Raw genomic sequence first — 25,829 nt, 5'->3', positions numbered from 1 at the left:
AGATTTCTTAGAAAGGAGCAAGACTGGACCTACATGCCCATTTCCTTACATATCACTTGGTATAAGTCTCTAAAACTTGGCAACCAATGGGGCGCCTGGGGGCTCAGTCCGCAGAGTGTCTGCCTTCGACTCAGGTCGTGACCTCGGGGTCCTGGGATCCAGCCCCTCCCGGGGCTCCCTACTCAGCAAGTCCGCTTCTCCCTCTCCCTCTGCCTCTGTGAGCTCTCTGCCTCTTGCTTTCTCTAAGACAAATACATAAAATCTTTTAAAAATATCTTAAAAGACAAACAAAAAACTGGGAATCAAATGTGCAGACATGTTTACATCAAAAAATTTTTAAAAAATCGTGCAGGAGCACTTCTGTAAAATGAGGATTCAAGAGCCGTCCACACCCACAGTCCAGCTCCGCACCCCACGCTGTATGGCTGTGAGCACACGGCTGTGGCCGTGCGTACGGTGACAGGCTTGGTGCCACGTGTGCCACGGTGTGCCCGGGGTCGGGGCCACAGCAGGAGCAGAGCGGACACGGCCCTGCCCCAGGGAGCAGAGTCCTCCTCAGGGCACTGGTGACTCCCAGGCAGTGGTGCCATCCCGGCCAAATCCTTCCTACGATGATCCTGTTCCAGGGTTAACTGAGATGATGCGTGTTGGGCACTCAGCACAGTGCTGCCTCGCAGTGAGTGCCCAGCCAGGGTCGTGGCTGTACTGCTGCCACCTGCCGGGCCTCTGCGCAGCCGTGCGGCGCGGGGCTGGGTTCCAGCAGGACAAAGCAGCGCCTTCCTCTCGGAGGCTCACAGATCAGGCGCCACGAGCGCAGTGGCCACGACACAACGAAAAGGGTAGGAAAGGGAGAGCCTTTAAAAGGAAAAGGCGCGGTGCCCTGAAGTCTCGGGTCCGGGGGGCAGACGCCAGGGACTGTGCTGGGGGCTGGGCGGGCGGCACGAGGGCAGGAGCAGGAGTCTCCGCTGCCTGCTGCTGCTCCTTAAAGGGCCCAGGGGTGGAGATGCCCAGGCCCGGCCCCTCTGAGGCCCGTGTCCATGACCCGGAGGCGGTGCCCGTCAGCCCAGGTCCTCACTTGGCAAGACAGGCCGTGCTAGGGGGGCGCCTGGTCACTTGCGGTGGGACTAAGGGCAGAACCTCCACCCCGCTGTAACCCAGCTGCTGGGTTAGAGGCTCGCTTCCATGCGACTGAAGGGGACCCCGTTGGACATGGGTGCCTTTCTGAGAAAACCTTTGTGGTGCTACTCCCTGACTAATCTAACTTTGAATTTCCCCTTTGATCGGATGGACCAAATTTTTCTGAGTCTAGGCAGCTTAACTTAAGGTAAACAGAGCTTTATGGGGGTGGAGTTGGCTCCCTCTGGGGAATTCCCAGCATTTCTTCTTCAGAAGCTTGTATGGGGCGCCCAGGGGGCTCAGTGGCTGAGCGGCTGCCTTGGGCTCAGTGACCCCGGGTACCGGGATCAAGTCCCACACTGGGTCCCCGCAGGGAGCCTGCTTCTCCCTCGGCCTGTGTCTCTCTCTCTGTGTCTCTCACGAATAAATAAATAAAATCTTCAAAATAAAAAAACCCGAAGCCTGTATCTCCCCAGAATGCCCTGTTGTGGGGACACACCGTGCCCTTCCTAGCGCTTCTGCTTCAAGAGCTGCTGCCAGTGGCCTATCCACCACACCCGTCTCCTGCCTCCTCTCCCTCCTCAGCTAACACAAAGTAGAAAGATAAAGCTGAGAAGAGAACAGCCACTAGCCTAGGTGAAATCTGTAATTGTTTTCCCCACAGCCACGGAAGACTTCAATGCAGGAGACTGGGGACCAGCTCACACAGCCCGTGAATGTCAAGCACAAACACGGTGACGTCTTTAATGTTTCATGGTCATTTCAGTCATTCAACTGGTAATCTGCTCAGATTACCTGCCACCTGGGTGTCCCAGGGCAGGCAGAGCAAAGGCTTCCAGAGGATGGGGCCCCCAAGCGGAGCCCTCAAGGACAGGCAGCCAGGCAAAGGGGAAGAAGAAAGGTACGAGGCAGACCGGAGAGGCTCCCCTGGGAGCTGCCAGTGGGGTGTGGCCAGGACAAGACAGCGGGATGATGGCAGCACGAGGGCTGAGTCCGAGAGGCAGGCTGGGGCAGATGGCGAGACTCACGCGCACACTGGGGACACAGACTTCATCCTGAGGAGAGCTGGGAATTGCTGCAGGGTTTCCAGCTACAGAGGAATATGATCCTATCTGTGCTTCCAAGAGATCACTGGTTTGAACGTGGGAAAATATTTAGAAAGAGACCAGGCTGGAAGCAGGTGGCCAATGCAGACCCCACTGCAGTGCCACAGGGGACAGAGCGGTGGCAACAGGAAGGGGCAGTGGATGGGGGCGACCAGAGGTAATCAGCGCCAGGCTGGTCACAGATGCCCCATCGCCCAAGACTTGGGATAGAAAGAAAGGACAGGTGTTCCTGGCAGAGGGACAGAGGGAGGGACAGCCCCAAGTCTCAGTGAACGGAGACAGCTGAGGTGAGACACTCTGTTGGCCCTCCAAAGGCGCCACAGGCCAGCCTACACTAGCAGAAGCCCGACGACCAGGCCCCGCACACCTCCTGTTATGGAAGGTCAAGCTCCTCGGCAGGGTGGTGTATGGCCCTGGCCCTGGGAGAGCAGAGTGTGGCCACGGGCCTGTCACCACCCACAGCCTGGAGCACATGGTCCAGGAAGGGAGGATGGGAACCATCACCTGGTCGGGCAGACAGCAACTGTGCCTCGCAGGCCTCAACTGACGCGCTCCGAGCACACGGCCTGCCCGCAGCAAGGCCAGAATGAACCCTGGTCTTCTGGGCCCTCGCTCGGAGAATGGTGCCGCCATGTGATGATGGTGGTAGTGGGGCCCATAGTATGTCCACAGCCAAACACTAATCGCCTTCTTTGGAAAAGAACTGAGCTGTGACTGGGGTAGCCCCATCGTCCTTGGGCATTTCCACCAGCTCTGCCTTCCGGCAAAGATGCACGTCTCCTCCTACGTCTCCTCCTACTTGAATCGACAGAGCAGCCCCTGTGGCTGTGGCCAGTACTCTCAGAAGCACTTTGAAATGAAAGGCAGCGAGGAAACCATGGCTTTGGGCCCAGTCTGGACATTTCTGGATCTCAGAAACCCTCATGTCATGAATTTATAAGCGAGTGTGTAAGTCTTAATTTGTGCAAACGTCCCTATTGCTAAATACACCTTCCGAGTCAGAATGTGGAAGGGTCATGAGCACGGACCCCGGAACCAGGAGCCTGGGTCGTATCCCTTTCAACACCTGCATGAACTCGCGCCAGTTGCTTAGCTTTTTTGATCATCAGTTTCCTCATCTGCAGAATATGGCTAATAACAGTCCTTTCCTCCTAAAGTTTGTTTTCAATTGGATTTAACACGAAGAGGCTAAATAGTGTCTGGCAGACAGTAAATGCTATAAAAGTTCCAGCAATGGCGATAATAATCATTATTATTTTTAATATCTGCCAACCTTAGGGAGAAGAAAAAACACTTCTCCCATTTGCATTCTTTGGCCAGTGGAAGCCCCGCCTCCCAGCCTGTGCAAATCCTGCAACGAAGGTCCAGCGCGCAGTCCGTGCTCTTTGAGGCCTCCCCTGACTGCCTCCAGCCCTCCCCTCTGCATTCTGGGGACACTGCTCACCCATCCCTCTCCTCTGTCGTTTAGAGCACACACACCATGCCGAAGTCCTGCACATCTTGTCGTCTGTAGACGCCTCATTAGTTACCTGGCTCCAGAGGGTCGATCTGACCCTGCACACCTATGCCCATCCCCACAAGGTGTAACAGCATGAATATGGTCAAGTCTTGAGGTGTATTACACAGATTAACATAAACTGGTCAACAACTCTGGATGACGAGAACCCACCTGAGGATCAAGTTGTCCTCGCCAAGGGTCACAACGGTGGCTTCCGTGGCTTGGAGAGACATGAGTTTGGCAAGGGCTTCTGAGGTTTTGCTCTAGGAAATAACCAGGATGGAGAACAAGAGCTTTCATACACTGACCCGTGCAAGAGCAGACCAACACTCGCCAGGCTGGCGTCAGAGAGGCTGGAGTTCTAGGAAGCCCCTGCAGAAGGAGGCTGACCCCTTAACACAGCCACGGCCATGTCCAAGGGCTCCTGCGGCACGGAGGATGGAGATGCTACGCACTGCCATCCACGCTCAGCCACGTCATCGCCACGCTAAATGCACAACGCCACAAAGTTCTAGGAATCACATTTCAGCTGACAAAATAAAACCAGTTTGCCTATTACTTTTTTTTTTTTTTTTGCCTATTACTTTTTTTTAAGGTTCAGTCTAATTTCTTTAAGAGCCTGAGTCCTATTCTTTGATAGAATAGGTCAAAATGTGGGTAAAATGCAAGGTGTTAAAAATGGCAGGTCCCTAGAAGATGGAAATGTGGATTTTTAGACTAATAAGTCAGTTCCATACAAAGAGGTGGTGTGAACGCTGGCCTGAAACCCAGGGTTCTTTCTATTACACAATGCGCCTCAACAAAGGTTTCAATAATTAACCAGATTAGCTGGGATTTCAGGAGTAGCAACCAGTTGGGAGATTAGTGATCAGAACACCTAATTATACGTAGGCTTCACATTTCTTTAAGTCCTTCTCTAGCCTGGTATACCTGGTGCTCTAAACAAGGTGTTCCGGTGAATGAAGGTCTCTATTACCGAGGAAACGGTTTTTCACCCGAAGCGGCAGTTACCTTTGCTATGTGTTCCAGCCACCGCCCCAGGGCAATGAACACAAAGAGCATGGGGGGGGTGTCAAAGAAGGTCACAGGGCTCCTCTCCGCCCTCTCAGCCACGGCCACCACCAGGATGACGAGCGAGTAGGTGTAGGCGATGCTCGTGGCCAGCACGATGAGCACATCCATGTTGGCCGCCCTGTGCCTCAGAGACCTGTAGGCCTGGACGTAGAAGTACCACCCGCCAAGGAGCTGGAAGACAGGTGGAGAGAGCACAGCTCCACAAGGGTGCCCAGCAGTCCCACGAGCAACCAGAGACCCAGATGCCCCTCGCGGCTGCAAACGCCTGGATGGTACTTTCTCCTCGGTGAGGCTCACACAGGAAATGTGTTTCCCGATGCACAGGACCAGTGACCACAGGAACGGAGGGTCAGGGTCCTGTGGGACCTTTAAAACTCAGAGCACATAACCTGAATGTCCATCAACAGAGAAGGTGGCAACGGGGACACAAACCACGGTTGATTTATCCTGTGGGCAGTGCGATCTAGTCCTGAAAAGTAACGCGCTAGATCTATGAACCGCTGGCATGAAAAATGCCCTGTAATGCACGGTTAAGTGAAAAAGCCAGTTAGAAATCAATTTATCTGGTATGATCTCATTCCAGTTAATAAATAAAAAGTCTAGGTGTCTGTATTATGTGAGCACGTACACACACACACGCACACACACAAACAAGTGTGTATTTTCTCTGCATAGATGAAGGTCTGTAACATGCACATCCAGCTAGTAATAATACGAAGGTAATCCTGGGGAACAGGGTATGATTCCAGTGAAAGGATATCCTCCCCTTTGCTTCTATTTCAGCATGGTTTGAACTGTCGACAATAAATATACACCACATTTGTAATTAAAAAGAAAATACAGGAAAAAGCAAATCCAGCCTACAAATAACTGCCCTCAGATAAACTAAACATTCTAACGTTAAGTCCAGAGTTTTATCTTTTACCCTAAAACAGAGGGAGAAACACAGCTAGCTCCTGACTATCAGCCCTAGAGTGGCGGTCCCACGGTGCTTGCTGCTCCCGGGAGTTTGATCACCGACAGCCCACTGTGAACGTGACGGTGACACCAGGTCCCTTGACACGCGCCCCCCCCCCCCCCAGGTCTTAAGACAGGAAAGAAAGCCCCTGGGGGCAGCTGCGATAAAGCCAGGCTGGAGGGCTGTGTCTGGCCCGAGAGGGCAGAGGTTTGCCTCTGATACGCACCTGGACAAAGGTACACAGGATGAAGAAGATGAGATTCAGAATGGACAGTCCTGGAATGACGTTGTGGTCCAGGACCATGGACTCGTGGGGCGTGCTGCTGGGCACCAACATGTAGATCATCAGACCCATCACAGGGATGCCGAACACCAGGCTGCACAGAAAAGACTTCTTCCACCTGCAGAGCAAAGCAGTGACCCCGACCTCTTAGGTATCCCTCACCTTTCTGGGACAGACAAGCAGGGGTGTGAAATGAAGGGAAGGTTCTCTCCTAACACCAGCCGCCTGAGAGATCGCCCACGGGTTTAATGTCATAGGGACCCGCAGACAGCCCGCCTGCCTGAGGCTGACCCCCTGCCTCCTGTCTGGGGGGTAGGCAACCGAGGCCCAGGGCAGAGCTCCGCCCCAAAGAGGTTGAACATCTGGGTCCACAGGGCCACCTACAGCTCTTTTTTCAAAATAAAATCTTTGGGATCCCAGGAAAAAACAAATAAAAGCAAAACTGTATTAGCCTGAACTTCCTTTGACACCTGTGATTTTTGAACTATTACTTAACACAGTGTGAGGACTGGAAAGCCGTCTTGATGAACCGCAAGGTTTGAAGTGGGGCTGACGGGTGACAACTGTGGTCTTGTGTCAGCATCCGCGGGACCCCCACCGCGCGTCGTGGACGCTCTAGCACACCTCCACTGGGGTCTGCGAGACGCAGTCTTCCACTCCCAGGAGGGCCCGGGGCCCCGAGGATCAGCCCCTCGCTAGCTTCCCAGAGTGCCCCTCCAAGTCAGTCCCGGCCTGCTCCAGGCATGCTGACCGGAGCAACACAGGGGTCCCCGAGGGCCACCCGCCTCCATGCCCCAGAACACCCTCTCTGCACCCCTGCCCCAGCCTCCCAGGCCCAGGTCACGGGCCCTGCTGGCGGCTTCCCAGGCGCCCCGAGCCCACGGGATCCGCTGCCCACCTACGGGCCCTCCAAGGCGGGGATGGGCTGCCGTTGGTCCCCCGCACCTGGCAGAGTGCCGGGCCAATGCCGGCGCCCTGCTGTGTGCTGAACCCCTGCAACGATGAACAAGCTCAGGCCTCCTGCTTCCTAGGCTGATGGCCGTGGTTCCTGCCCTCAGAGCCACCTCTAGACCCCATTCAAGGAAAGGCCACTCTCTTCCTCCCAACTCTAGTTGGCCCCCGGCCAGAGGTGGCCATTTCCATGAAAATCAGCGGAGATGAAATGAAATTGGAAATTTAGTTCCTGTCATACTAACTGCTCAGTAGCTGGCGGCCACTGTACTGAGCAGTGTGGGCCTAGGGCACTGCTGACATCGCAGGAGACGTGTAGGGCTGGCTCACGGGGGCAGCACAGACGTCTCCCAAGTGGAGGGTGCCGCAGGACGCCCACGAGCACAGAGCCCATCAGGCCCAGCGAGGGGGACACCCACAGGAGCCCTGCGTGTCTCTCGGTCTCTTCTGTTCTACCTACTGCTTTATTTCCACCTTGTGGTCCAAGTGATGCGCGCTGGGGTTTCTCTGGGCCGGGGAAGCATGAAAGCCGATTTCCTTATTAAAAAAGAAAGAAGTGAGAAACAGGGGGAAAGCACTTGGTTAAAACATGCGTTGGCAGAGAGCATTTTACATCTTTTGAAATTAGCAAGTTAATCAAAAACTGCCTCAAAAGACTGTATTGGTTTCTTGGCAATGGCTTCTGCACCCAAATCACACTGCAAACCCTGTCAGAGGTCCAGCCCCATCTGCACTCAGGGACGGCGCCGTCCCCAAGGGGATGGCCTCACATGGCGACTCCCGTTTGTTCTGAGGGCAAAGGCGGCAGGTTCTGGGAGAGACTTCAACATGCCCCGAGGCTCATCGACGGCTTTGGCGGGCCCGACCCGCCGAAATCCCCACGCGCGCCCGTCCCCTCACTGCGCCCTCACGCAGACCTCACCCGGGGAGAGCAGTGTCCGCCACAGAGCGTGGCGGGGAGCAGAGGCCGGAGCCTGTGGCAACTGCTCTGATTTTCCAACCGAGAAAGGACTGGACTCTCCCATGAGGAAGCTGGCCCAGCAGAGGGGTCAGACTCAGGGTAACCCACTACCTGCATCCTTTGGTCTGTGGATACTTGGTACAGACCTAAACAATGTTTATAATGACAATCAGCTGATTAAAGCCCATGTGCCAGCTGTCTGGCTGGTACTGAGGTTTCCCAGGGAATACCTGCAATCAAAACAATAATATCCCTCTCTTACCCATTCACTGATTTTCACCTCAGATTGTCTGATATTTTCTCTTAGTTTTTTGGCTAGCTATATTTTCTTGTTTTTTTACAACAATTCTAAATCACCGTTTTTAAAAAGGTGGGCTATCTCTTAAACTGAAGCACAGCGGACACTCGGTGTCACATTCCTTTGTGCAATGCTTTCTGGTGAATGACTTACCTCGATAACTTTGACAATATCTCGCGGACCGATGATTTCAGGATCGAACTTCACGTGGGCTTTGCTGGTGGCGAGGGCCACAGAGGCATAGGTGATGCCGGCCATCCTCGTGAGTCTGGACTCTATGTTGTGAACACAGGACGCGCAGGTCATCCCCGTGATCTGCCGCACAGGAGGACAAGATCACTACTCACCCCGGGTTGAGAGGATCCGTCAAGGCACACAGGGGGTTGGGCTGAGAGGCAGCCAGAGCCCTTCCTCCTTCCTCGGCACCATTCCCACGGCTCTGGACCCCCACCCGCAGAGCCCGCGTGCAAGGTTTTCACCCAGGATGCTCCCCCAGTGGCTGCGGGCACGTAAACAGTGGTTCTTCCCCAACTCAGGGGCAAGAGACGTAGCCAGTCACTAAGCAGAGGGCAGCAGACCGACTCCTGACTTCCAGCTCTGACAGGGATGGGCTTTCGTAAGCCAGGCCGTGCATCCCGATGTGAGAAAAGGGGTTTGAGGTGAGACAGGCCATCCCTGCGATGTAGTAGCAGCCAGACAAGTCACTCTTCTGGGCGTCAGGGGTCGACATTTCTCAGATACTCATTTAACAGACGTAAAATGTCTACACTGTCTGAACACGTGATGATGATACAACTGTTGATACTGCTTCGTTTCACAAAAAGAACACTGTTTTCACCCTTCCCAGTAATATTCACAGTGTAGGTCTCCCCCGTGGTCTGCAGGCAGGGCAGCTGGGGACTGAGGGTCTCAGTGAGGGCCCCACTCCTGCCCAAGGGGCGCCCAGGGCTGTGGCCCGTCCAGAGCAAGGGACGCCCCTGGTCGAGAGCTCAGGGTGCTACTCGTGCTCTTAGTCCTCTTTCTTCCAGTATTTACTAACCACCCACGGCCGCGACTAACAGTAAGGGAAGACCCTCTTCAGTGCAGCAGCATCACTCAGTTCCTTGTGGGTTTTTCCTAAGTCTCCCTCTATTTGCACGAGAAGAGCTTTAAAACACAAGTGCTGGGAAATGCCAGCCTACGCACCGCTGCAAAGATTTGCCGTCCTGTACGGGGTAAGGGCGACGGACTGCAAGCCGGAAGGCCCGGCGCCACCACCTCCCCACCACACTGGCACTGAGCTGAGTGTGTGAGGCCCGGGCTACCACGCCGACTACCCCCCACAGCCCAAGATACCCCTGGCAGTCTGGCCTCCGTCTGGGCTTTCTGGAATGTGTTCATACTCAACGCCCTCAAACCCAGGCTCTGGACACTGATGTTTCCTCTTCCCCCTACACTCCTGCCATTCGCCGCCTCCTCCTCCCCTTGACTGTGACATGACTGAATGGGTCATTGTTGTTGGCTTCAAAGGGAAGCAACCCCCCCACCCCCGACACACACACACACAGGACATCTGCACAACGCGGAGGCTGTGGCCTGTGGCCCCGGCTGGCGCCCAGCCGCCACACTTACGATCAGCTCCAGGTCGCCATCGGAGCCCGCGTAGTCTTCCAGCACCGTCGCCTCAAAGCCTAGGTCCTGGATGAGCTGAGCGATCTCCAGTGGCTGGATGACGTCTGGGTGATACTTCACCTCTGCCTTTCCGGCCATCAGGGCAACCAGCACCGAGACGATGCCTGGAACCACGGGGCCCGGTTAGAACAGCGCAGGCAAGGCCTCTGGGGTGCATCCAACATAACCTAACAAAGACAAACATCGGCCCCAGAAGCCTCCCAATCAGGAGTTCTCAAACTTGACTGCACATGAGGATCACGGGGGGGGCTTTTAGCACTCCCCATGCTTGGCCCTAACCTCACACCAGTTAAGTCAGAACCCTCAGGGTGGGCGTCAGGCATCTTTTTTTCTAAGCTCGCCCAGAGACTGGCCACGTGCGAGAACCAGCGTTCCAGAACAGTGCTTCCCAGAGTCTGGTGGGCCGTGTTCGATGACAGATTCTGGTTTGGTCGGTGTGGGGCGGGTCTGAGGTTCCGCGGGTGCCCCCAGCACCCAGGCCATGCCCATGCTGCTGGCCGGGGGTCCTGAGGCAGGCTCCAGAGGACACTGAGGATGCGCCCATCTCACAGCCAGCTTGCAACTACTGGCTCCTCGGCTAGACGTTTTGCTTCAGACACGCTTCATACACAGAAAACAAGTCTTTCAAAAGTAGTGTTCCTTACCCTTTCACTCTCTAATCCCTTTCAGAAGTGGAAGAGAAATCCCGGACTACAGACCATCAGCTCCCACCGACAACAGTTTGGCTTACAACTTTCCGACTTTCTGATGGTGCGAAAGTACAGCTTCAGGAGAAACGGACTCCAAACTTTGGGTGTGGGCCTTCTCCGGGGCTGGCGCGCTGCTGCACGGGGCTCTGTGGCGATGCCAGGCAGCAGCTCAGGGCCTCGGCTCCCGCCCGGCTATGCCATCCTGAGGGTGAACGACTGATGCACGTTCTGACACAGTTCAGGTCGGTTTGGCCAAGCTCTGATGTTTGGTAGGTCCAGGGCACTAAATGCATTTTGACTTACAATATTTTCAACGTATGATGGGTTTATTGGCACTTGACACTATCGTAAGTCCGATGAGATCTGGATCTTGCTAGCACTAGTGTGTGAGTTTGAGGGGGAAAGGAAGACTCATTCACGTGAAAGAAATGTGCTTTAGAAAGGAGGCCATACTGGATAAAAATGAAGGATTCAAGTCAGGAAAAGAAGCAGAGGCACCAGGAGAGCCAGCCCATGGGTGAGGAAGCATGCCTCAATTTGCCAACAGCCGTTTGGGAGCTCCAGGACACTATGAAGCACGGGGAATGAGGGGCTGGGAGTGTGTCCCCGATTCAGGGCTGGCCGCACAGGCCAAGCAGCCTGAGCAGAGAGATACACGAAAAGAGAGAAGGTGACTCCGGTGGCAAGGTAGTCATGGTTAAGATATTTTCCAAACAAAAAACGGATAAAATTTTTGCTGCATTTTCAGGTTTAAGAGATAGTACTGGAAATATAGTTTAGAGGATAAAACTGTGGCATGTCTGCAACACTCTGTGGTTCACAGGCGCAAAGGATGGGGCATTTAAAACGGCCACTTCTGGGCCCCTGGGTGGCTCAGTCAGCGAGGCGTCTGCCTTCAGCTCAGGTCAGGCTCCCCAGCCTCTATGCTCAGTGGGGAGTCTGCTTCTCCCTCTCCCTCTGCTGCTCCTCCTGTTCATGCTCTCTCGCTCACTCTCCAAAATAAATAAATAAAATCTTAAAAAATAATTAAATTGCCACTTCTTTTTTTAAAATTCTTTTTTTGGGATCCCTGGGTGGCGCAGTGGTTTGGCGCCTGCCTTTGGCCCAGGGCGCGATCCTGGAGACCCGGGATCGAATCCCACGTCGGGCTCCCGGTGCATGGAGCCTGCTTCTCCCTCTGCCTGTATCTCTGCCTCTCTCTCTCTCTCTGTGACTATCATAAATAAATAAAAATTAAAAAAAAAAAAAAATAATAAAAAATAAATAAATAAAATTCTTTTTTTTTTTTAAGATTTTATTTATTCATAGAGACACAGAGAGAGAGAGAGAGAGAGAGGCAGAGACACAGGCAGAGGGAGAAGCAGGCTCCATGCAGGGAACCTGATGTGGGACTCGATCCGGGATCTCCAGGATCATACCCCAGGCTGCAGGCGGCGCTAAACCACTGCCCTAAATTGCCACTTCTCCACAAACTGCAGGCTATGTAGTCTGGTGACAGTGCCAGGCTGATGGACAGGGCTGGAGGGAAACGAGAGATGACCCCCAGGACCGGCTGGAGGGGGAAGCTACCCACGGAATGTGCTGGGACGTTTACCTGCCCTTCCCATCACTAACTCACACTGATACCTTCTATCTTAAACTAAACACTTCCTAAAGAGCAGAACGCCAGGTGCCCGAGAACACTGACAAACACCTCCGCTATGGCATCGTGGACTTGCTGCCAGGGTGTCAGGGTATCAGACCCTGCTGCCCGCAGTGTCTCCCCAGTCTAACAGGGGTGCACAGCTCTCACCTGCTTCTTTCTGCAGCTTTCTCTCTATGTTGGACACACAGGATGCACAGGTCATGCCTGTGATCTGTAAAAAACACTTCTGTGCTGCCACAGGGGTAGAGGCTGGCGGGGACCTGGACGGGCGGCCAGGGCTGTGGTTTCCAGGAAGCCCCTCAGCATGGGGAGCCCCTTCCTGCACAGACACAGGTACGCCGGCTGTGGTGTGCGCCGAGGAATTCCCCGCACTGTGGTTTCCAACATGGTTGCTGTAACCGTTTTCTAGGATAAAATATAAGAAATCATTCAGATTCAAAGAACAAATGACTTTTTTACAACAGGAGGTTGAAGCCTGACAGTACTGGTGACAGCTCCCGACGAGGCTACACTGGGGCCGGTTCTCCCTTCACGCCCTCCCCACAACCAGAGGCAGAGGTACACAGTCGCAGACATACGAAAAGATGCCAATACTCAAGAATGGAACCTTCCAGTTGGATGAGTGCTCTAATTAGATGATGACAACAAGAAGAACTCAACAGGCCCTCTGCTCAGCACATGGATGACCTCCTTGAAACAGCTCTCTGTGGTTCACAGGACTATCATCTCCATCTTACAGATTAAGAAATGAGTTAAAGAAATTTAAAAATGTGCCCACGACCCCTCAGGTAGTAAGCAATAAAGCTAGCTTCCAAACCAGGCCTCTTTACCCCCAGGATCTGTGCCTTTAACCAGTAAGTATCCCACTCTCGTTAGCAGAGGTTCGTTCTCTCTCTACGAGAATCAAAAGGACCCAAACGCCTCTCCTGAGTTGTTCACCTTTCCCTCGTTGTGTGGCTGAGTCCGGTCTGTGTTCTGGACCCAGATCCTTGTCAGGGGTCCACACTGCACCCACCTGCCCCGGGCCGTGCTCTGCATCTGCACTCATGCCCCATGGTGGCTCTTTTGATAGAACAAGTCCTAAATGTTACTGAGGCCCAACGTAGCGACCAACTAAACCAACTTTAACGGTTAGTAGTTCTGTGCTCCAGGAGCAGATCTGTCCGCCTGAACACTGAAAATATTCATACTGCTTTCTTCTAGAAGCTGTTACTTTAGTAAACCTCCACACTGGGCCTCTGACACACCGCAACCTAACTTTGGGTGGCTAAGAGGTCAGAGTGAAGGTTAATCTTTTTTCCATTTGGATATCCAGCTGATCCAGCCGTAAACTGAAAAGACCATCCTCTCCCCTGCTGAGTTCTGGGGATGAGGGCGCAGATGCCATTGGGGGCCGTGTTCTCTCCACCACATATGTACCTACACATATAACCAATCACCCAGACCTGGAACGTTTTCATCACTCCAGAAAGTCAAAGTCACACAATTTTGAGACAGAAAGTACTTTTAAGAATATACGAAAGAAAAAAAAAGAGTATATACAAAAGGTAATTATATCATTTAACAATAAACTCTCACTACTTGAAAATCCACAGCTGCAGAAGACAGGAGTTGGCAGTAACGTGTACTGACAATAGGCCAGGACTTTAAAGTTCTTCTAAATAAATCTCATGTCCTGGGCATCCTGGGATGTTTTGCTCATTTTCTGAAAGGTGCTTAAAGACTATTGCTACTCATTGTGAGTCCAGCTGATTGCCGTGCAGCACCTTCAGTGAAGACGCTCCACCACTCCGGCCTTACGGGACCCCTCTACCTCTTGCTACAGAGCCCACACTTCACCTACCAGCACAGGTATATGCTCCTGGACACTGGCATTGCTCCAGATGACTCTGCCCTTTGGATCTTAAATTCATAAAAGCTGTATTGTGGCCACACCTCTCCACATTCTATCTCCTGCACCCTTCTATCCCTCCCATACCCATCAACCTGCACTGTACCTATCCAACCCTCCTGCACCTGTTCAACCCCCTCACCTGTTTTCTGGGTTCACCTGCCCTTCTATCCAAATATCGTGGTCCACAATTTTAATAACATTTCTACTATTACAGAGAACTTCCTACCCCCTACTGACCTATAATTTGCACTCTGCCATTCTCCCACATTGGGATTTAACTCACCTAAATTCTGGGCTTCAAGAGATTACTAAAGAAAATTGAAATGAACCAACAAAACCCAAACAAGACCATGCTACTGAGTCCTTTTTCTTTACCAATCTACACTAATACTATGGGTGGGCATATAAATTGATTTGGTTTTCTGGAAGTCTACTGGACATTATCAAAAACAGTACCTCTAGCTGCTTGACACTTAGTAGAGGCATAACAGATATTTGTAAAGTTTATATCCTGTGACCCCCCAGTAATTATGCTTTCAGGTATTTATCATAAGGAAATAACTAAGTCTGTGCATAAAATGTAGCATCAGATATGTCCATCAGTATTACTTATAATCACATGAACACAAAGTACATGAGAACAGTCCAATGGGAAACTGATTGACTAAGTCATGTGTATCCATACGACGGATGCTACGCAGCCATGAAGCATGGTGTTGCAGACCTCTGGACGGAGCGGTAAGCATGGTATGATACACTGTAGGGTCAAAGAGGCAACCAAACCACCACGTATAACACAAATCTATGTTATTCCTAAATATAAATAGTATATGCTTTGGGAAAAGTCCAGAAGAGTATATGTGAAATGAAGTGCACTATGTGGGTACCGGGGGAAGATGCACCCTGCATTGTAGACAGGCAGGATAACAAATACAAGACCCTGAGGTGAGAACAAGCCCGACAGGAGGGCTGGAAAGGGGTTAGACAGGCAGGGAGTCAGGGAGGGGGCTTCTAGATGACCCTGAGGAAGGCTTCAGTGCATCAACAGAGTAACAGGACCACTGCGAATGCTGGGCAGGGAACAGACTGGAAGCCTGAAAGGCAAGAAAACAGCAGGGAGATAGTTCAGAGCCTCTTCCAGAATCCAGGACACACACGACGGTGGCTTATACCAGGTGCTGGCCTGTCTGCCCTCATTGCCTATTACCTCTACTCAAGTTCCACCCAAGCGACACTGCTCCCAGGACATGGCAGGGACTCCCGCCAGGGCGCGTCTGCTGTGTCTCCTCCGTCTTGTCTGGTGCAGTCCTGCCCTTTTCTGCCCGCTGAGATCCTATCCATTCTGAAGTCTTACCCAAGTCCAGCTCAACGTCACCTCTACCACCAAGTCTTTGGGGCCCCACACCCAGATGCTGGTTTTCTCCTCATCTTCTGAATCCCAAGAGTGCTCCACCCACACTCTCCCCGTCACATGTATTCCAATCTGCCTTGGGTGAGGGGTCTCTGATCTGCTTCCCTGTTAGAGTGTGAACCGCACGTGGCCAGGTCCTGGATGGCCTCTGAGCCCTCGGGGCAGCCAGCACAGTGCCTGGGACCCAGAAGACCCTCAACACAGGTGGGAGGAGAGAGCAGAGCCCCCAGAGTGACACTACCCATTTATTTACAAGGATGGGGGAACATGGTACACATGGCAGATGACTTGTCTTCACAGTGTATTCACAGATTCACTCATGTGTTCATTCGTTCATTCAAAAAATACTCACCGTGCAAACCATTGCACAAATGCAGGGCTGATTTCTAGAAAAAAAACCAGGTCTAGGTTTATTTTTAGCTGTCAAATAAGCTGGACTTCAACGCCTGCCACTTGCCTACACGCTGTCTCATGGTTCCCTTCCCTCTCCCTTCCCTCTTATCAAGGGAGCTGATCCTGCAAAACCACTTTTCCCAGGCTCCCTTGGTAACTGGTTGCTGGTTAAATCTGGCAACGGGAGGTCACAAGTGGGGTACAGGGTACAACAGGACAGCAAGAGAGAGCCAGTGGCATCTCCCATCTGTCTGCCGGGGCCCGGCTCCTGCTGCGGCCTCACCTGTCGGCCCTAGGGCTGCTGGCTCAAGCCAGGCCACCTTGGCCCCTGGGCTCCTGTGGTGCCCTCCACCCTCAGACCCTCCTGCCCAGGGTTCCAGCTTCTGCCAGCAGTAACCTCTCGGTTTCCTTCCCCTTCCCTGTTTGGTTGTTCAGCTCCCTCTAACATCCCTCAGTAGTTCCCTGGATTAAACCCCACCACCAAGCACCCCCCACCCCCACCCTGCGAGCCTGCTTGCCACAGTCTTGTCTTTTCCTTTCCCTCCCTTCATAAATCCCTACTGTTTGCTGGGTGCTGGTGGGTGCTGCTGGGCCTGAGGAGAAGCTGATCCCACGGTGTGAAGACCGTTTCAAGGAGCTCCTCTTCCTGGTTGAACCAGAATGACCAATCGAATACAAATAATGCCTTTTAGCATTTAAGTGGCTTTAAAGATAGTCACCAGCACACTTACAGTTTATCCTATATATTTTTTAAAGATTTTATTTATGTATCCATGAGAGAGGCAGAGACACAGGCAGAGGGAGAAGCAGGCTCCCTGCGGGGAGCCCAACGCGGGACTCGATTCTGGGACCCCGGGGTCACAACCTGAGCCAAAGGCAGATGCTCAACCCCCGAGCCCCCCGGGTGCCCCTAGTTTATCCTAAATTTTAAGACCACCAGATGAAATACAAAACAGCCAGCTAAATTTAAACTTCAGATAAACAACAAATAACTTCTTTTTATAAGTATATTCCAAATATTGCATGGGACACACTTAAACTAAAACGGTATTCACTGTTTACCTAAAACTCAAATCTAATTAGGCGTCTACATTTTTATTTGCCAAATCTGGTACACTAAACACCCCTTGGGCTAAACATAATTCTCATCATTCGGGCCAATAAAAATCACTGTCCTTTTCTTTCTAGATTTAGTCAAATCCAATTATTCTGGATTATGCAGCTCAATGCAAATTTATTTTTACTGCCAACAACCTGACTGTAGTTGAAAGACTTGAAACCACGCACAAACACAGTAGACGATGACTCTACTACATTTCCTACCTTTTACGTACAGGATCTACTGTTCCCTTGTGTTTTCCTTATTGATTTTTGTTTAAAAATAAACTCCTTCCTGAAACTTGGTACAAAAGACAGAGCAGAGAACGGGGCCAAGTCAGTGCACGTGACGGACCCACACCCTCTACAGGGTGTGTGCAGGGAAGCACAGGCCGCAGCCGCGGGAGGCCCACCGCCAGCTGGCCCTGAGCACCGACGAGGGTCCCCACCCACACGTCCCCACTAGTGCTGGGTGGCCATGGGCCACAGCACCCTGGTCCCCCCCCCCCACTCCCTGGGATCTGAGCCGCCCACCACATCCGATGCCCCTCGTCACCTCCAGGCTCTCTGCACACTGCACGCCCTCTGTACCCATCATCTCCTCCACCTCCTCCATCCCTCCTGGGCTACGTGTGTCCTGCCCCCTCCCAGCCCCCCCCCCTTGACTTCCAGGCTGCCCGGGTGGTGCTCTGGGGAAGTCTCCTCCTCCAGACACCCTTCCTTCCTCACCAGCACCTTCAGGGCCCTCCCTCTGCCCTTCCCGGGTCACACCCCCTTTCTGTCCTCTGTCCCTCCCATGGCTACCACCCAAAACTGCACTTCCAGCCCCCCTTCCCCAGAATTGAGCTCCAGACCCAGCTGCCCAGCACCTGTGGCCGCAGGCCCTCCCTCTCTTCCACAGCCGCCCCATCACCCCCTCGTCTGGACCAAGCTCCTGAAGGTCATTCCAATGCCTCTCTTGCTCCCCAGCCACAGGCATCCCTCCCCCACCTCCATCCCCGCTGCACTGCTCAGGTGTCAACTCACCTGTGCTGCCTCTGGAGAGACGCTTCCTCACATTTAGAGGCCGAGCTGAGCTCAACAGGCTGGCCCACGCGGAGCGGCCACCCGCTGACCCACCCGCTGACCCACCCGCTGACCGGCCTGCCTCGTCACCCTCCCAGGTCCTCACCCCTGGGCTGCTCTTGGCCACCCCAGCCCACTGAGCGGCCTCCCGGCCTCCCCATCCCCGTCCCCTGCCCTCACAGGCTCACGCGGGACGTGTCCTGCTCACGGGCCCCGGCACAGGGCAGAGACGCACGCCTCTCCCCATGGCTGTCAAGGAGGCCAAGGAAATCATCATGGAATCCCCATTAATTCCCACTTTCAACAGAATGGGCTCCAGGTGGTGAGACTAAGGTTCTATTTTTCTGGTTTTGTTCGGCAGAGAAATCTGAGAATGTGATGACGGTTCCTCTGGAGAGAGAAGATCCTGACAGTCCCACAGGGCTCTTTTTTAAAAAGAACACAGAATCGAGAGCTCTCTTCAGTTAAAAAAAACAACAACAAGAAAGAATTTAGCAATGTAGTCCCAGCCCCATGAGAGGCAAAATCTACATGCCAGAAAGTTCTCTTTCTCCCACCCGGACACATTCAACACACAGGGAAACGCTGCGGAACTTGGCCAACCCGACAGGCGAGCAGCTGGGGTGGCTCCCCCGTGCCACCCTGCAGGCTCTCTGCCGTAAGGCCCAAGGAGAAAGGAGAAGACCCGGGGTGCCACTACATACCAGAGAGGACTGAAGTCTCAAATCCCATCTCCTCGACGGCAGCTCGGAGTTCTTCTGGGCCAATTACAGAGGGATCATAGAGCACCACTGCGGTCCCTTCAGCCAGAGAGACAGATATTTGCTGCACCCCTTCCCTCTGGGAGATCAGGCCTTCGATGGACTGGACGCAGGATGCACAGGTCATGCCCGCAATGGTGAGCATCACAGTATCGCACCTGCCCGGTGCCGGGGTTCTCGGGGCGGGGGCGGGGGCGGCACATGCAGAAAACCTGTTACCTGTCTCACTTCCTGCTGCTGCTGCAGGAAGAGAAACTTTAAAGTTCCCTGGTGGGAGAGCTTCAATGGCCCTCTGCAGGGCCCCTGCGGTGACACAAGAAGGGTCGTACTGTACTTGGGCTGTTCTGTTCTCCAAGGACACTTGTACATTCTGAACCCCGGGGAGTTGGCCTATATTCTCTTCAATGTTCAGGACACAAGACTGACAGTGCATTCCGTCGACTCTCAGCTGCAGGGTAACCACATGGCTCCCTTGATGGCCCAAGGTCTCAGAGTTATTGAGATTCTGGTTATCAGAAGTCAAAGGCATCTTTGGGTTGGTCCTCTGTAACCGCCCAATATCAATGGGTCCCAGGCTTACGGGTGCCACTCTGTTCTTGATGACAGCTTCAAACCCCATGTCGTTTACATGGTCCCTGAGGTCCTGGGGTTGAATAAGATAAGGCTGGTAAGTGATGACTGCCTCCTGGGTGCTGAGGGAGACCCGGACTCTTGCTACCCCTTGCAGCTTTCCGAGCTTGCCTTCGATGGAGCTGACACAGGACTGGCAGGTCATGCCCTCTACCCGAAGTCTGACCACAGCCTCGAGGCCAGGCGAGGACCTCGAGGGCCAGGAGGCAGCCTTTCCTTCTGCAACGCTGGCCTCGAAGCCCATGTCCTCAATGTGACGGCAAACCTGCGGCAGGCTCAGAATGGACGGCATGTACTTCACAGTCGCATTGCCTTGTTCCAGGGAAACCTTAATGCTCACGATGCCTTTCAAACTGGAGATCCTGCCCTCAATGGACCTTACACACGACTGGCAGGTCATACCCAGAATGCTGATGGTGCTGGTGGCTGTCTGAGGAGGGCACACACTGTCCAGGCCACCTTCGTAGCCAACATTGTCAAAGGCAAAGCTCTGCTTCATCACTGGTTCCCAGGCACGAGTGGGCAAAGAAAGTTTAGACAGGATCTAAAAGGAAAAGAAATGCCATTTTTTTAATCCTTGAAACTAAATATTTGCTTAAATATCCCGGCTGGTCTGGCACTGAGAAAATGGACAACAATGCCACTGTGTCAAAAGGTCCTGAGAGTTTATGGTCAGAAAATGCGGGGAAAGAAAGCTATAAACATGTTATTGGCCAAATGAAGTGGTTCTGATGGGTTTCTTTCGGCTTGAACAGTCTGCAGCTGTGAACCCAGATGTCAACTGCCCACCTTGGCAAGATGTGTTTCCTAACCTAGACAATGTGGAGGTCTCTCTAGGGAAGGAAGAGAGCGTGATGCGGCTCACGCACACAGAACGAGCACAACAGCACCTCTGCTGCGACCTGCAATCTCCCTGCAGAACTTGGTGCTCTGAGCTTGAACTCTGGGGATCCTGCTGCAGTGCACGTATGGAGGACGGCAAGCACCTGGATTCTGTCTCTCCAGGGGTGCTATCCGTCTCATTCTCTTAGCAGGGGTTAAATTTAACAACCACTGGGCACGTGTTCCAAATGCAGACCTCCGGGCCCTGTGGAGTCAGACCACATGCCTGTGATAAAAGGTCTGGAAGTGTGTTTGGTGAGCCAGGGGAAACGAGCACAGAGTGGCTGAAACCAAGAGGGGCAGGAGCGGGAAAGCCCGAGGAACCTCCGAGGCCTGCCTCCATTGAGTGTCACTGCCCGCACCCCCCACCCTCCGCCCCCAGAAGTCTGAGACAGGACTTCCAGAAATTAAATGGATGCATTTTCTTAATGTACCAGAGTACAAGCATGATTTCCTGATTTCTGTCTTCCCATCATCATGTGGCTTCAGCCATTCTATGAACAAAACCCAATCTTCCTTTCACAGGGTCCCAGCCTCCCCACACTCCTGAGTACATATAGTTTTTATACTGGTACTATTACATGCTCCGAAATTCCGGAACAGGCCTTTCTATACAGCACATGATCAAAAAGCATGTCATCGTCTGTGCTTTCACAATCCTTACATCTCCACATGAATCTGTTACGTGGATTGATCCGCATCCCAGGGTATAAAACAACATCAGCTTTTGAGCAGCTCAGCAAAATGAAAGTTAAAATGATTTTTAAAACTAACTATAAATGTTCATTTATACATCTGCAAAGGAAATCCTAAACATGCCTGGGATTAATAATTATAAAGAATTGTGTTTTTTTTAAAGATTTTATTTATTCATGAGAGACACACACACAGAGAGAGAGAGAGAGAGAGAGGCAGAGACACAGGCAGAGGGAGCAGCAGGCTCCATGCAGGGAGCCCGACCTGGGATTCGATCCCCGGTCTCCAGGATCAGGCCCTGGGCTGAAGGCGGCGCTAAACCGCTGGGTCACTGGGGCTACCCTAAAGAATTGTTTTAAACAATATTCACTATGGTATTTCCTAAAATAGTAGAGAAAAATGGAAATAATTAAGTAATTCATGGGATAGCAACTCAAAAAAGATTTACTGCATTAAATAAGTATACTGAAACTACCTGTGGCATAAATATGGAAATGCAGTATCTGATAAGGATGACACAGCACAAGAGTATTAAAGGACAATTGGGAGAAACGGAATTTGGAACCTATATATCAAGAGATATTTCAGAGAGCTCAGAGATGAAGATGTAAAAAGCAAAAGAGTAATAGTACTACAAGAAAACACAGGAAAATACCCATTATAATCTCAGGCAGGGGAAAATCTAAATATGAAAAAAGAAACAGAAAATTAAAAATATTCAAAAGCTACAGAAGACTGATAAATCTAACCACAATTAGAGAAAACATTGCTATGACCAAAGAAAAAGATAAATGAGAAATGGTGGGGGAGAAAGATTTTACTTTGTATTAAGAGCTCATTTCCTTAAAATATAAAGAGCTCCTTCTAGGAAGAAAAAGGCCAACAATCAAACATAAAAAAAGGCAGTCCATCAAAAAGGAAATGCAAATGCCTTTTCAACAGACGCAGAAACAACAGAAAGGCAGGAATGTGACATTCCAACAGCCCTGAAGTACTACTGGGGCTGGCACTGTCAGCCCATTCCCTAGAGGGGGTGGGGGTGTAACCTCTCAGGAGGGCAACCTGGCAATGCACATTAAAATGACAGATCCAACTATTCTTTGACCCAGCAACTCCATCTCTAAGAATTTACTCAATAAATATATTTGTATATGTATAAAAGCAAGCATGCAGCAAGGGTATTAAATACTGCAAAGAACTGGAAACATAAATGTCCCTCAATAAGAGGCTGATTAATTCAATTACTACACAGCTATACAAAGAACAAATATCCAGCTCTTTAAAAAGGAATGAGGTAACTCTATATATACTGAAATAGATTATCAAATATATCAGCCAGTGAAAAAAAGCAGGACACAGAATACAGGGTGAATGCAGTGTTTCAGTTTTCTGTTGCTGCATGCAAACCAAATCTAGTGGCTCAGAAGACCGCTCACAGAGTTTCAATTTGGACACCGCTCAGTAGGGAAAGCTGGTCTCTGCCATGGCACAATGGGGCTGGAGGAGCCACTTCCACGAAGATGGCTTGTGCGTCACATGGCTGGCAAATTGATGCTGGCTACTGACTGGAAGCCGTGGGCAGGGACCTCAGTTCTCTTCCATGAAGCCTCTCCACGTGGCTAGGTCAGGTACCTCACCAGGGTACCCGGTGTACCGGGGTACCTCGGGTAGCTGGTTTCTGGGTTCTGAGAGGCAGTGTCCCAATAGTGAGCATTCCCAGAGAACAAGTCCCAATGCATTAGCACTTACCAAGCCTCTGTGTGCATCACACTTGCTAACTCACCTTTAGCCAAAGCCAGTCACATGGCCAAGACCAGCCAATCCAGGAGGGAATTATTTAAGGGCTTAAATACGAGGAGGCAGAGTCTATTAGGAAGGCCACCAAAGTCGGTCTATCATAGCATGCTAGCACTATTTGTAAGAAAAAGAATATTATCCACGTAGCTGATTGCATATGCACGGACTATCTCTCAGAAAATAGGTAAGAAACCGGTATGGAGAAAAAAAAAAAAAAAGAAACTGGTATGGAGATTGAGGAGTATTTGGAGCTGAGGCACAGGAGTAGGAAGAGTTACTTTTTAGTGTCTGACCTATTGGATAATGTACATGCATGACCAAATGCTAAAAAATAATCAGTTTAAAAATTAAAATAACAAGTATAAAGGAAATCTAGAACAGCGACTTGATTGTAACTGGTATTAAATACTTGTTTAATTGAAAAAGATGAAAGAAAAACTAAGATATTCGAGAATGCTCACTTTAATATAGGATCTTAATAAGCAGAACTGCCTCCTTAAAACCAGACACAACCCCCAATCACCAAGTCTGTTGGCAAAACAAATCCTTAATGATTTACTATCCAACTTATTTTGCTTGGTCCTAGGTGGGTCTAGCTAAAACTCACCAAACTCCAAGCCACAATGCTAGCTCTTAATCCCGGGATTAAGGATTCTATGCTCCTGCCAAAAAGGTTTGCAGAAGCATTGGAAGCTATTTGTTTGTAGCAAACAATACTCAGAGGTCCCCCTTCTAGACAGGCAGGTTTCTAAAAGACAAGTAGTTACGAAAGATAAAGCTTTGCATGCAACACAACTTCATGAAACACCAGAATCTCTGTTGGTTTATTTGCAATCTCATAACAGTTGCTGGATATGTGAATAGTCTTTAAGTATATACACAAGGTGTGTGTGTTCCATTCTTCAATTAAGAGGATCTTTGGGGGAAAAAACTCTAATTAGTTCAAACAAACCAACAGGTTGAGGTTTAAGGGCTCATCAAGCAATCATGGATATTTGAGAGGGGGTCCAGAGAAGAACTGTATCCAGGGAAAATCTTAGGGAACCCCAGTGTTGCCTAATTCTCACAAAATTGTGTACTTCTTGAGGACAGATGTCTGGGACTTCTTTGGCAAGCCAAACAGGTTGGGGAAGAACTTTTGCTAGGTTTTGAATTTTTTTAATTTTTTTTTAATTTTTTAGGTTTTGAATTTTTAACAAACTATTAGTACAGTGGCCATCAGGATTAGAAGGGTCTGGCAACACAGGTAGTGGGAGGAATTCCACAGAGGAGAATCCAAACATGAATTTCAATTCCTTGCTATTGTCTACACACCCAGGCCACATGGCATTTGCTGTGAGTGCCAGGGCTTGTAAAAGAAAAGTCGGATAAAGAAATATAAACAGCTGATTCCCTAAGTAACTACGATTTGTAAATAGGCCAGACTGGTATAAAGGAATTGGAAATGGGGTGCCATGTTTGGATGAAGGGTTTCAAAACCAGACTGAAATTGCAAAGCCCAGAAATGACTGCCTTACAGAAAGTGTCTGTGACCACAAATCAAGGAGCAAGTCCTCTATGTGTACAATACAAGGACACACTAGCCACCTTTGAGATCTCTTAGTTACACTTGGATCCTCATCATCCTTAAGGATACCACTGGCCCACTTACCCTCCAGACGTCTTCCACTCTGAAGGGTGTGTAACACCCTTAACTCAGGAGGCAAACCATGCTCCTGCGTTGAGTTACAAATGTGCAACTCTTCCAGCGTTTAACGGCCACCCAACATAACAATATGTGCCTGAATTTTCATGGAATTCAAAATACAGAGAAGTCCTGGCTTTTTCATATGTATGCAGATCCAGTAAGAGCAAACAGTTAATGATTCTCAGTGTTATTTTATGAGGATGGCTTTTATAGCCCTAATGCTCAAGATAATTCTACAAATAGGTATTCTTATCACCATTTTACTGTTGAAACGGACTCAGACTTATCAAAGGTCACAAATCAATCTGAATAACAGCTAGGATTTAAATCCAGCTCAAAAGTCCAGCGGGCTATTTTTCTAAAACAATATTTAAGGTTACATTTTCCTTTTAGTCATGCTAATTACAGAAAGAGACTACAATGCAGAAAAAGCAAAAAAAAAAAAAAAAAAAAAAAAAAAAAGCAAAATGCAGAAAACATGGAAAAAGAGTTACACCTCACCTGCCCTAAGTGAGTGAGCACAGTGAGGGGGCAGAGGAGCCGCCAGGGGCACTGAGCCTGAGCCTAGGTCCCTTAGGAGGTCACCCCTAGCTGTCTCTGGCACTTTAGAAAAGTACAGCAGAGTATCAGCACTTACTCTGCTTTCTCCAATATTCCTAGCTGCAAATACACTCAAGGCCACACACTTCAAGAGGAGGCAGGACACGAGGAGAGGTGGCAGTGGTTCTGGGACCTTCTACATCTTCCTGGATCCAGAGTATGAATGAGTCATTGCCAGGCCCTGTTCTTATCTGAGAAATCTCTGCATATCAGAGGTTCGCAGGGAGGGAGGGGTGGAAGAGACTGTTGCCTCAAGAAAAGATCTCCCACAAAACACCATAGGCAGATGGGCCTCGGTCTCTAAAACCCCTACTGAGGAAGGATCAAGGTCTCCTTAAACCTGTATGTATCCCATGTACAGGGAGTATTTACTTATGTATATTAATACATCAAATGGAGTATATACATATGTATTAATACATCAAATGATCTCTGGGTGAGACTGTATGTTTTCCACTGAAATTAAAAAAGCAAACAAGTGTCACGTTTTTACCTGAAAACAAATGTGGTTTTTTGGTTTATCTAAGGCGAAGAGTTATCTTGTTAAACCACACAATATAAACAACAATAATATTAATCATTGTGATAAAGAGGACAACAATGATGCCTTGATGGTATACCTGTACATGGCTTTATGCTCTAAAAAACATTTTCACATATTTATT

At 50.6% G+C, this 25,829-nt stretch overlaps 1 protein-coding gene across 10 annotated transcripts in view; it reads right to left on the bottom strand.

Moving 5' to 3' along the window:
• Positions 1-25,829, bottom strand: part of ATP7B (ATPase copper transporting beta) — a 65,185-nt gene that overhangs the window by 14,458 nt on the left and 24,898 nt on the right. For all 10 annotated transcript variants that reach the window (XM_072760498.1, XM_025987147.2, XM_072760496.1 and 7 more), the window contains 8 exons: positions 18,816-20,046; positions 12,398-12,655; positions 9,857-10,020; positions 8,399-8,560; positions 7,447-7,523; positions 5,979-6,153; positions 4,732-4,965; positions 3,892-3,983 (listed from right to left, as the gene is read on the bottom strand). In XM_072760498.1, coding sequence (XP_072616599.1) covers positions 3,892-3,983; positions 4,732-4,965; positions 5,979-6,153; positions 7,447-7,523; positions 8,399-8,560; positions 9,857-10,020; positions 12,398-12,655; positions 18,816-20,001 — 2,348 coding nt within the window. In that variant the 5' untranslated portion in view covers positions 20,002-20,046. The remainder of the gene's footprint in view (positions 1-3,891; positions 3,984-4,731; positions 4,966-5,978; positions 6,154-7,446; positions 7,524-8,398; positions 8,561-9,856; positions 10,021-12,397; positions 12,656-18,815; positions 20,047-25,829) is intronic.

Source organism: Vulpes vulpes, chromosome 6 (assembly GCF_048418805.1).
Source record: "Vulpes vulpes isolate BD-2025 chromosome 6, VulVul3, whole genome shotgun sequence".
Taxonomy (NCBI): domain Eukaryota; kingdom Metazoa; phylum Chordata; class Mammalia; order Carnivora; family Canidae; genus Vulpes; species Vulpes vulpes.
The sequence above is the reverse complement of the archived record's forward strand: the minus strand, read 5'-3'. Positions and strand labels throughout refer to the sequence as shown.